The sequence below is a fragment of the Rutilus rutilus genome (assembly GCF_951802725.1).
Source record: "Rutilus rutilus genome assembly, chromosome: 3".
Classification (NCBI taxonomy): domain Eukaryota; kingdom Metazoa; phylum Chordata; class Actinopteri; order Cypriniformes; family Leuciscidae; genus Rutilus; species Rutilus rutilus.
In genome coordinates this window covers 7,402,233-7,415,716 of record NC_140211.1, presented here as the reverse complement: position 1 = coordinate 7,415,716, position 13,484 = coordinate 7,402,233, and the positions used below count along the sequence as shown (strand labels likewise).

Sequence of the window (13,484 nt, the reverse complement as noted above, 5' to 3'; positions counted from 1 at the left end):
TTTTTTAATCTTCTTGTATGTTTTCCCCTCTCTCAAATCAAGCCGTTCGATTTTGCGACGTCACAAAATCGACGCCCCTCCGGCGGTCATTGTTGATACGCTGGAGCACTGTCTATGAGCAGAATGGCGTCTAAGCAATTGTGGTGTTCTGTTCTTGGGTGTAATAACGAGTCATTTTGATGTTCCTAAATCCGAACCGCTGAAGTCGCAGTGGCTGAGTTTGTTTTCGAAGGGAATATTCCCCACGATCAACGTCAATGCTTTCATGTTTGCGCGAATCATTTCACACACCAGACTGCTTTACAAACGAGGGTCAGTATAAAGCTGGTTTTGCTAAGAAGCTGCTCCTGAAAAAAGGATCGGTACCAACTATTGGTGTTCCTGCTGCACCTCCAGAAGAAGAAGTGAGTGTAACGTTTTATTAACCTTTATATTAATATTTATATTAATCTTTGCAAATCGCTTGCTGCACGCTTCACGATGAGTGCGGCTGTTTACACTCAGGGTACATTACGGCATGTTTTCTATGTACAGCGTTCTCAATATAATTCATAATCCCAAGTTTGTAATGAACAACGCGTTATGGTTATTGTGTTATTATTAAAAATGGTGTACGCACAGAACAGAGGGGCGGGGTGAGCAAAGCTCATTATCATTTAAAGACGCATGCACTTAAACGGCGTGCTGAAAACAGAGCTGTTGTTGACCAGGTAAAATTAGTGTTTTCTTACAATACTAATGAGAATTTTTAATTAAAGTGTATTACAAACTTTTAATTTAGACCCTAAAGAATCATATTAGCTTGTACAAAAATGGCATTATATGACCCCTTTAAAGTCCTGTTTGAGGGTCAAGACTTGGTTTCAGGGATTATTTTTAAGCATAGGTTTAGGGTCAGGGTTCGGGTTAGGCGGTTAGGTGTGATCTGTAGGGTTAGGTAAGGAGCTAGAGATTGCATTGCATCACTGAATGACCTCACAAAGATAGATTGTGATAGTACAAGAGCGTGTGTGTGTGTGTGTGTGTGTGTGGTGTTTACCTGATGCAAGTCCTGTTAGCGTGACCACCAGCCACCCTGACCATGCGTCGTACAGGCTCTTCGTGAATTCCCATGCTGATTCCTTCTTTTTACTGTTTATCTACACGGAGGAACAAAACATGAGCAAATATAGCTGCAAAAAAACCTGCCGAATCAGGATGTGAGACAAGTTTCTATGTGACAGACTCCCTGTAGCTGGTCACTTTAAAAACCACAGTATCACTTCCTGTTTGGCAGGAAGATTGTTTGCCTAAAAAAACCCCATTCATTTAAATGTTACTACGCTTGCACTGCGCTGAGTCGTATGACTGATTTTAACTTAAATACTCCGTAATGTGAAGCACTTCTTTTATTATTCATTTTCTATGATTAATCATATCTTTTGGTTTGCATCAAGTTTACACAAATAAATAAAAACATTCAAATACTAAAACAATCATAATACATAAAAACGGAGATTGAGTTTGTAGCCAAAAATAAACAAACAAACAAATAAATAAATAAGTAAATAAATAAATAAATAGAGATGTGTTCAATTTCACGAAAAATAAATAAATATGTAGATAAATAAATACTGAAGATAATAATAATAAATACATATGATATGGAGTTAAATAAATAAATAAGAGAGACAGTTCAAGTTTTCAGAAATAAAGTAAATATGTAGAGATTGAGTTCCGAAAATATTCTAAAAATAAATAAAAAATGTAAATACTGAAGCAATAAATAATAATACAAATGAGGAGTTAAATAAATAAAGATGGAGTTCAAGTTCCTCCCAAAACATTAATAAGTAAATAAACAAAAATGAAATGTAATTCAAGTTTCAAAAATAAATAAATAAATAAATAAATAAATAGATAAATAAAAGTAGATTAAGTTCCTTTCATGTGTGAAGTGTTTAATTCATTAGATTTAAAAATGGCCACATCATGAATAAAAAAACTATATTGATACATACATACACATATATACTGTATATATACACACACATATAGTAGTGTGACGTAAACCTACTCAAACCACGATCTAAAGGTTCACATCGTCCCACACACAGAAAAAGAGCAGCTGATGCGCCGTTACCTTGCGGTGGCGCTCTCTGTCTTTGCACTTCTCCCGGACCCAGTCGATGGTGTGGAAGTCGTCGTAGGTTCCCACACCGGGAATGGGCTCCTCCAGCAGGTCCAGCAGGTGTGTGGAGCTACTGGCCCCGCCTCCGCCCCCCCCGTTAGACATGGCGTAGTTCGACCCTACACACACACACAAGAGGAGGAGTGAGCAGCTGCACCTATCTCCCGATTCGATACTATCACGATACTTGGGTGCCGATACGATATGTATTGCGATTCTTTAAAGAATTGCGATTCTACAAGTATTGCGATTCGATATTGCCATATATTGCAATTTTTTAAACACTACACCATCAGGAAAAGTTAAATCATACACTTACACAGACTGTACATGATGTATAAGATGAGTCATATTTACAAAAACAATTCATCACATCTTTCTGACTTTTATTTCAGAAGCATCATACAATACTACATTCTCTTGAATAAATGATTCAATAACAAATACATTTAACAGTCACTTGTCAACAATGTAATCGATAAACGCGTTATTGTAAGCACCAAGTTTCTATCAAAAGCTGATTTTGATCGCTATCGTAGACATCAGTGTTCATATTTGAACTTTAAACTTTTATCCAAGTACTTCTATGATAATCTGAACTATTGTATCACAGAAATAATGATACAATGAGATTGAAAAGACTGTTTGTGAAGCTGTTTCATGACGACTCTCTCCGGTTCAGCGGCAGCGCCAACACAGCTGTGAACGTTAGGATATGATTTAGTCAAAGTTTAATAGACAGATAAAAGAATCCATTTTAGAATCGTAAAAAAAAAAGGATTGATTCCATTCAGCTTTCATAGGAACGATTCAATATTTGCATATTTAGAATTATTTGTTTTTAACCGATTCACAATCAGATTTTGATTAATGAATCGATTCTGTATTTTTTTAATGGATTCATAGGATTATTTAAGTTTATTGCACCAAGAAACCTGAAAGTGAACTTCAAATATATGTACATATAGAAGAGCTGCACAATTCTGGATAAATTAAGAATCATAATTTTTTGGTTTCCAAACAGAGATCGTGATTCTGCCACGATTATGAATAGACAACTAAACAAAATAACATGTAAATTACTAGAGGTTTTGACAAAATATGAATTGCTGCCAACTATTTATAATGTTTAATTTGAATTAATAATAATAATAAAAAACTGTTTGAATGAATGATTCAATGACTCACTCATAAAGACATCACTTGTTTCATTACTGGCCGAATCAGCGTCTTTGAACGACTCTCTTGAATTAATGATTCAATGACTCACTCATAAAGACTTCACTTGTTTCATTACTGGCCGAATCAGCGTCTTTGAACGACTCTCTTGAATTAATGATTCAATGACTCACTCATAAAGACTTCACTTGTTTCATTACTGGATGAATCAGCGTTTTTTGAACGACTCTCTTGAATGAATGATTCAATGACTCACTCATAAAGACTTCACTTGTTTCATTACTGGATGAATCAGCGTTTTTTGAACGACTCTCTTGAATTAATGATTCAATGACTCACTTATAAAGACTTCACTTGTTTCATTACTGGACGAATCAGCGTTTTTGAACGAAACTCTTGAATGAATGATTCAATGACTCACTCATAAAGACTTCACTTGTTTCATTACTGGACGAATCAGCGTTTTTGAACGAAACTCTTGAATGAATGATTTAATGACTCACTCATAAAGACTTCACTTGTTTCATTACTGGACGAATCAGCGTTTTTGAACGAAACTCTTGAATGAATGATTCAATGACTCACTCATAAAGACTTCACTTGTTTCATTACTGGACGAATCAGCGTTTTTGAACGAATCTCTTAAATGAATGATTCAAACACATGTGCAATTGCATCGGCAGGATGAGATCGATGATTCGACGAGTGAATCAACACACCCTTACTATTTTAGGTGCTCTTACTTGAAATTAGTGAACTGAAACCTCAACTCAAGTCATTCAACTCCGCGACGTTGCACCTTTGTTCAACACTCATTACAAGTACAACATCTTTTTTGATGCCCACAGTGGCCGACTCAACCAAGGCCGAGATCTGGGTCATCTGGGCGCGTGTGTGTAGGCCGTACACACGATCAATGAGGCTGTAACTGCAGCTGATTATCAGCTAATCAGCTTTACCACACAGATCCGAGCGCCACACGGCACAGCTACTGCACACCGTCACACAGAGAAACACTCACTTGTACACACTTCCCTTTTCTAGAAACAAATCTACCCGGTGACTCAGAAAACGGCTCACAGCTAACAAGGTTACACTGATAAAAAAATTAAATAAGCTACTGTAAATCCAGAAATAGCACATGAAATGTCATTCTTACAAATATAAATACATGCATCTGTGATGAGGACAAACACAGGCCGAAGATCAACATCTAGCATTCAGCGTTCAGCCGAGATCAGCATCTAGACTAGCACGTAAAATGTGTGTGTGGCTGCAGGTCTGTTATTAATAAGGGCACAAAACCACAGGCATGACTCATCTGCCAAAAAAGTAAGCATGAATTCATAGTGAAAGCTAAGATGAAATCATATTGAAAGAATTCTACCAATATTACTATTTATTAGTTACTGTTAGTATTTTTAATAATCAACAGCTAATAGTAATTCTTATTTTAATACTTTAGCTGGACAATAACTTTATTCTAGAGCTGCTGTAAAGCCAAAACAAGCTCTGTTTAGTTTCCTATTATCACTGTAAAGCTGCTTTGAAACAATATATATTGTTAAAAGCGCTATATAAATGAAGGAGACTTGATTCATTGTTGTGTTAATATTAATACTTTATGTATTTTGTTTATTATTTAATCATTATTAATATTGTTATTAATCAACAGCTACTAGTTTGTTTTAATAATTTGTTAATATTAATAATATTAGTAATTGTATCAATTTATTTATTATTTAGCAAAACAATTGTATTATTTATTGTGTATTTTTATTTTAATACTAAATAAATATGAATAATATTGTTTAGTGTGAACAATTTGCTTATTGTATTATTATTATTTATTAGGGCTGTCAATCTTCCTCTATAATACTATTCGAATTCCATTCCTTATTTTATTTAATATTCGAATAGTATTCGAATATTAAATGCTCAAATTCATCCTATTATTAATATTTACGACATTACACAGTCTTATGGATCGCCAATGCGTGATGTTGATCGGTCTCATATCTTCACAGATAAACCGTCAGTTTGTCTGTTATCGCCTTTTGGCGGACAGCAGTTGAGCCCCGTGATGAGGAGAGAGGCAGAACATGCTAAGTAATTCTTGCCTGTTTTAGCGGCGGTTCCTCGGACAGATCGCCTAGCTTGTCAGGCTGTAAGTTGTCATAAAAAAGTAACGTATATTTTTCTCTCCGTTTTGGCCTTCCGTCCACAATGAGACGGCGTTTTTAACGCACTCCAAAGTGGATACATTTGAAAACGCCGTTTTCACGTGGTAGTGTGGACTGTGAATCAAATTGTTGATCTCCGTTACCGTGGAGACATTCCTCTCCGCGATTTTTGACAGTTGTTATGATGATACAGCGTGGATAACGTGCACAATTGTGTTACGATTCAAAAACTTTATTGTTTATCAGACGAAACAAAAGCATTTAATTTTCACATGCGTGTGCCAAGGCGGCGAGAAAGGCAAGATTGCATTTTTTTATATACATAAAAAGCAATATTCGAATAGGAACTTCAGCATTCGAATAGTATTGATTTTTTTAATATTCGAATTATATTCGAATTTCAGAATTCGTTCCAACAGCCCTATTATTTATTAATTCATATTTATTAATAGATAATGGCTATTATTTCATTTTAATACCTTTTAATATGAATACAATATTAATTCATATTTTGTATTGTTTTGAGTTCATATTAATAGCTTATTATATTGTTATTTAATTACTATTATTTATTAATAATTATACTTTGTGAAATAGATAGATTTAGTGTTATAAATTAGTAATAAAATTTTTAACAATAGCTGACAGCAAATATTTCACTTAATACTTAAATATTAATATAATTTATCAATATTCATGTTGTGTGTTAATATTGATAGCTTATTTTATTATTATTATTTTATTTTATATTAATTTATATTAACTCAATGGCAGAGGATGAGTAGAGTATGACACTGAAGATCATTAGCTATTAAAAATATACAAGGCCAAGGCACTCGAGAATTTACACAAAACTATATATAAAGCCTTTATTTGTTCATGGCAATAACATTTTAAAAACAATCACATTTAACCGTCAGGGTGTGGAAAAACAACACACTCACACTCCTTTCATACTGCAATCTATTAGTCATGTGACAGTCACCTGATTAGGCTTTTTAAGATTTCACAAGGGGAAATTTAAATCTTTAACAATATCGTGAGAATCTATAAACTCAAAAAACATTAAAGTCCCCCTGTGGTGAAAATCAAGCTTTTAAATGTTGTTTATATGTCTATGTGGTGTTTTTAATATGCTTTAAGACAAACCATGTGTAAATTCATAAGTCGACACCATTGTTGAGTATTTCCTCCTTAAAACTGCAGTGAACTAGCCTGGTAATACCAGACTCTGCTACTTCACTTTGCTTCGTAGACAGAGTCTGGAATGGCATAATAGAGAAGTGTTTTCTCTCTCGCGGGGGACGCTTGTCTGAAGTTTAAAATCATTGGTTACCCGTAAGCCAATCACATAACGTTTGGTTATGGCGTGTGTTATGCGCATGCTCAGCCGCATCTAACTTCCACTGTAAACGCATGTATGATGCAAAAACTAAACCATCGAGCGAAATACCGGAGTGAACATGGCTGTGAACGACTTTTGCAGATTATGTGAAGTAAATCTACGCATCCACGGTACAATCAGCGTCTACGTCACGGCTCTCAGCCCGCCCTCTGTTCGTTGATTGGCCGGCTGTTTTCAGGCCGGTGGAAAACTGAAAGATAGGCTGCTATCTCAGACTGACTACAGGAGCGAAATGAAATTAGCGGAAGTAGGAAGTCTGACGTAGTCAGGCTAGCAGTGAACCAAAGACAGTCTCAAAAACACGCTTTGAAATCGCTGGTGTTTCTGACGTCACAAACTACCTTGTAACCAATCAGATCAACGTGTGATCGTCAACGAGTGGATCTCTGAGCTGAGTGAGTGGAGGCGGGGCTCATTTGCATATTCATAGAACCGTGCATACTAAATGAGGCGAGGGTGTCGAGTTACATTCAAGATATTTTAAGGCATGAAGGCATTTTTTTAAAAAGCAAAAAACATTTAAATGTAATTTTGGTGATCAAAGATGAGTTTTAAAGGTTACAATTATTGACTACCAGAAATCCCCTCAACGTTCTTCACAGGAACAAGATTAATGCGTTTAAACAAGCTGCAGAGATTAAACCAGACCGCAGCTCGTTTCATCTGACGCACACGTCTCCCTCCGAGCCGACCCGACACGACTACAGCGAACCAAAGCGTCCCGCTGACTCACAGAGAGCAGAGAGACCCTCGGGCCGACTCAAGGCCACAACAGCAGACGTGTTTCACTGAAGAGCGTGTGTGTGTGTGTGTGTGTGTGTGTGAGAGAGTTACAAGCCAAACCTGCAATTCAAGCTTCCACAAAACTGCATGTTAAAGTCCATTTGCTTCCTATAGATCATCTGGTCTTTTGATGAAAAATTGCATGTTTAGCGTGTCCCTGATCCTCCTACACCAGTGCAAACACACACGAGACGGCCTTTTGCACCGGCCCTCTTTCACAATGTTGCACTGCTTACGGGAGGAAATTAATTTAAGCATGGTAAAATTATCGGCAGCTTAAAGCATAATCAAATGAGCTAAAACATTATATATGCAGAAATACACCAAAATACTGTTATTGTGAACAAAAAGCAGTGCTAAAGTAACCAAAGCGTTACTATGAAGAATAAAAACTAGTGTTTTATCCCCTTGTTTTACAGATCCTCCATCTAAACACTCTCAAACCTAGATGCATTTGCTTCAGCGCTGCATAAGATATTAAGAGTTACTTTTAGAGAATATGTCTTTAATGCAAGTGTAATTTGTTCTTTTTATGTTTTAAGTGCAAATAAGTGAAAAATAAGTGAAAAAATCTGCCAGTGCCGAGAGACACAAAATACACTTATATTTATTTTAATACTTCAATATTAATATTACATTAATCATTTTAATAAATCAAAAGCTAATAGGATCACAAGTCTTAAAATCTGACGCTTTTCAAGTAAATTGAACTCGTTTTAGGGATTTTCAACTGAAAATCGAGACAATAAAAACAGAGCGAGTGAAGCCATTACATCTTACAGGCTTTTATATCTTTAAAACTGCTTCACAATTTAATCATTTAGCAGTGTATCAGTTCGATTTAACATTACACTGAGAACGTCAGCCAAAGCGAACGCTTTAAAGGGGATGTGCTATTTAACCCCGTGAGGTGAGAAGTGTGTGTGTTGAGTTCGGTTCGTGTTCGTCTGCACTCGCTAAATATGACACAGACGTGTGTGTTTGTGCTGTGGCTCGTCTCACACTGAACTGCGGCGTTTGCTCACGGATTATCGAGTTTAAATAAACCTGACGCCATATTTAAAGAGGTTTTATTAAGCGAGTCACGCTGCTCCTCATCCAGGTCCGATAACAGGCAGAAGCAGCAGATATATTATCAGTATATATATATATATATATATATATATATATATATATATATATATATATATATATATATATATATATATATATATATTTATATATTATCAGTTGTGCAATGCCTGCAACGAAGTACTGATTTGAAACGATCTGCTCAGTCAGCAGAAAAATTCTCCAATGCACTGGGATTAATCAATTCTGAGTTTCCTTTTTAACCGCAGATGGGCAACCTTCCAGTCTCTCTCCTGAATCAAACACAGAAGTGACTTAAACTGCAATTCATCGACTGGCCACTAGAGACCGGCTGCAACAGAGAGTCAATCCCACAGAACCCCATGTTAAAACCAAGGGGGTAATCCATCAGCCGGAAACTGAAGCTTCCCCGGGCGCCGCCATTGATTAGCAGACCATTGACTCCCATTCATTTTGGCGTCACTTTGACAGCGATTAACTTTACATCTGAGGCGTTTAAAGACTCCATTTGTCCATTATTTATTTCTAAAGAAACACGAAAATGTATAAAAGGCATTGTATCTTACGTTATGGCCCCATAGAAGCAGTTTTTGTAAAAATAGGCTAACGATTGCGTCATAACCACGCGACTCTCTGTCGCACAGTAGAGAGATTACCGTATGGACAGGAGGAGAAGCTCACGGGCGATCGGGGGGACGTGGAGGCAAAATGACGAAGTAATTCATCAGAATACTTAGCAAAAGTTTCTCCTGCTCCTAGCTCATGGACACCTCCTACTCACGCTCTCCGTCTCTGCAAGATTCGGAAGGGAATGATTCAGATTTCTCTTGGCACAGCTACTAGAAGACAGACGGGTTGCTCACCTAATTTCCTTTAGTTGAAAGCCCAGATAAAAGTAAAAAGCTACTATTTTGTTTAGATCCATGTCCGAGGCAGTTCGACTTCACGAACACATTTCTTTACACACACACACACACACACACACACACACACACACACACACACACACACACACACAAAGATCTTCTACGGAAGACTTTATTCTCAAAACGTTTCGACTTTATTCTCATAATGTTTCGACTTTATTCTCAAAACGTTTCGACTTTATTCTCATAATGTTTCGACTTTATTCTCATAATGTTTCGACTTTATTCTCATAATGTTTCGACTTTATTCTCATAATGTTTCGACTTTATTCTCATAATGTTTCGACTTTATTCTCATAATGTTTCGACTTTATTCTCATAATGTTTCGACTTTATTCTCATAATGTTTCGACTTTAATCTCATAATGTTTAGACTTTATTCTCATAATGTTTCGACTTTATTCACATAATGTTTCGACTTTATTCTCATAATGTTTCGACTTTAATCTCAAACCGTTTCGACTTTATTCTCATAATGTTTCGACTTTATTCTCATAATGTTTCGACTTTATTCTCATAATGTTTCGACTTTATTCTCATAATGTTTCGACTTTATTCTCATAATGTTTCGACTTTATTCTCATAATGTTTCGACTTTATTCTCATAATGTTTCGACTTTATTCTCATAATGTTTCGACTTTATTCTCAAACCGTTTCGACTTTATTCTCATAATGTTTCGACTTTATTCTCATAATGTTTCGACTTTATTCTCATAATGTTTCGACTTTAATCTCAAACCGTTTCGACTTTATTCTCATAATGTTTCGACTTTATTCTCATAATGTTTCGACTTTAATCTCAAACCGTTTCGACTTTATTCTCATAATGTTTCGACTTTAATCTCAAACCGTTTCGACTTTATTCTCATAATGTTTCGACTTTATTCTCATAATGTTTCGACTTTATTCTCATAATGTTTCGACTTTAATCTCAAACCGTTTCGACTTTATTCTCATAATGTTTCGACTTTATTCTCATAATGTTTCGACTTTAATCTCAAACCGTTTCGACTTTATTCTCATAATGTTTCGACTTTATTCTCATAATGTTTCGACTTTATTCTCATAATGTTTCGACTTTAATCTCAAACCGTTTCGACTTTATTCTCATAATGTTTCGACTTTAATCTCATAATGTTTCGACTTTATTCTCATAATGTTTCGACTTTATTCTCATAATGTTTCGACTTTATTCTCATAATGTTTCGACTTTATTCTCATAATGTTTCGACTTTATTCTCATAATGTTTCGACTTTATTCTCATAATGTTTCGACTTTATTCTCATAATGTTTCGACTTTATTCTCATAATGTTTCGACTTTATTCTCAAACCGTTTCGACTTTATTCTCATAATGTTTCGACTTTATTCTCATAATGTTTCGACTTTATTCTCATAATGTTTCGACTTTAATCTCAAACCGTTTCGACTTTATTCTCATAATGTTTCGACTTTATTCTCATAATGTTTCGACTTTAATCTCAAACCGTTTCGACTTTATTCTCATAATGTTTCGACTTTAATCTCAAACCGTTTCGACTTTATTCTCATAATGTTTCGACTTTATTCTCATAATGTTTCGACTTTATTCTCATAATGTTTCGACTTTAATCTCAAACCGTTTCGACTTTATTCTCATAATGTTTCGACTTTATTCTCATAATGTTTCGACTTTAATCTCAAACCGTTTCGACTTTATTCTCATAATGTTTCGACTTTATTCTCATAATGTTTCGACTTTATTCTCATAATGTTTCGACTTTAATCTCAAACCGTTTCGACTTTATTCTCATAATGTTTCGACTTTAATCTCATAATGTTTCGACTTTATTCTCATAATGTTTCGACTTTATTCTCATAATGTTTCGACTTTATTCTCATAATGTTTCGACTTTAATCTCATAATGTTTCGACTTTAATCTCAAACCGTTTCGACTTTATTCTCATAATGTTTCGACTTTATTCTCATAATGTTTCGACTTTATTCTCATAATGTTTCGACTTTATTCTCATAATGTTTCGACTTTATTCTCATAATGTTTCGACTTTATTCTCATAATGTTTCGACTTTATTCTCATAATGTTTCGACTTTATTCTCATAATGTTTCGACTTTATTCTCATAATGTTTCGACTTTATTCTCATAATGTTTCGACTTTATTCTCATAATGTTTCGACTTTATTCTCATAATGTTTCGACTTTATTCTCATAATGTTTCGACTTTATTCTCATAATGTTTCGACTTTAATCTCAAACCGTTTCGACTTTATTCTCATAATGTTTCGACTTTATTCTCATAATGTTTCGACTTTATTCTCATAATGTTTCGACTTTATTCTCATAATGTTTCGACTTTATTCTCATAATGTTTCGACTTTAATCCTTTTTTACGTTGCGGTTCAGGGCGTCTGCACTTAATGCACCTTTAAGACTGAGAAAGAGACAAATCTCTCACTGCTTGTGACTGCAACCAAAGAAAACACTGAACTCTGGGTGTTAATGTGGCACATGTCGCTGGATGAGCTGAAATTCAAGCACGCTGACTGGAAATACTGTGAATGCAGATAATGGATTTCACAGCCATACGGAGGGCCAGGGGCGGCGCTAGGGCTGGGCTACGGGGGCTTAAGCCTCCAGTGCTTTTAGTAAACCCCCCAATATTTTGTTACCTTGTCTTTCTCATACAGCAAAACAATTAATCAGAACAACAAATATGAATAAGACTACAGCTGCTGCGATTACCTAATCATGAAAAGTGCATATTATGGATTTATTAATATTTTTCCCTTTGCATTAAAGGTGCTTTTGCAGCGTTGAGGATTGTAGCCAATCACAGACATGTCTGTTGAACGCATCGGCCAATCAGAGGAAGAAAATGTGTTTTGCGCGAGCTCACCGAGTTCTACACTTTCGCAAACCTGTCATTATTATTGGCAATAAAATTAAGATGCAAATAAGAGAGTCACTGAAATGTATTTGATATTCTTGATGCTGCTCTGATCCATTACTCCATTAAGAACCAGAACATATGAACATATCACACCAGTCCTCAGGTCTTTACACTGGCTCCCAGTCAGATTTAGGATTGATTTTAAAGTAAAAAGGATCTTCTATCGCCCTATAATCCATCGCGCTCTTTAAGATCACTAAATTCAAGGCTTTTGGTCATAAGATATCCAGAACCACCAAAGGAGGGAGAGCATTTTCACATTTAGCTCCAAAACTCTGGAATAGCCTTCCTGATACTGTTCGTTGCTCAGACTCGCTCTCCCAGTTTAAAACTAGATTAAAGTCGCATCTCTTCAGCCAGGCATTCATATAATATTTTTAATCTTACAGTTCAAACTACAATCCGGCCTCTAGTTCATAAACGCCAGAGGAGAACTGGCCCCCGACTGAGCCTGGGTTCTCCCAAGGTTTTTTTTTCTCCATTGGGTCACCTGATGGAGTTTTAGGACACCATTAGGTCATTTGATGGAGTTTTTCGGTTCCTTGCCACTGTTGCCTTTGGCTTGCTCAGTTGGGGATATTTTGGGGATATTTAATTTGATTTTATCAATCAATAAATTCCACTAGAAACAAACCTTGTTGTATTATTTTAGTTTAATACTGTGAAGCTGCTTTGATACAATCTGTATTGTGAAAAGCGCTATACAAATATACTTGACTTGACTTGACAAAGTATTATTACTGGTATATGAATCATTCAATGGCCTAGGACCTCAATACATTGCAGATATGCTC

The 13,484-nt window shown here is 35.5% G+C and overlaps 1 protein-coding gene across 6 annotated transcripts in view; it reads right to left on the bottom strand.

Moving 5' to 3' along the window:
- The window catches only part of clcn3 (chloride channel 3), a 56,861-nt gene that overhangs the window by 23,594 nt on the left and 19,783 nt on the right, over positions 1–13,484 (bottom strand). For all 6 annotated transcript variants that reach the window (XM_084404468.1, XM_084404466.1, XM_084404469.1 and 3 more), the window contains 2 exons: positions 2,123–2,289; positions 1,040–1,139 (listed from right to left, as the gene is read on the bottom strand). In XM_084404468.1, coding sequence (XP_084260594.1) covers positions 1,040–1,139; positions 2,123–2,289 — 267 coding nt within the window. The remainder of the gene's footprint in view (positions 1–1,039; positions 1,140–2,122; positions 2,290–13,484) is intronic.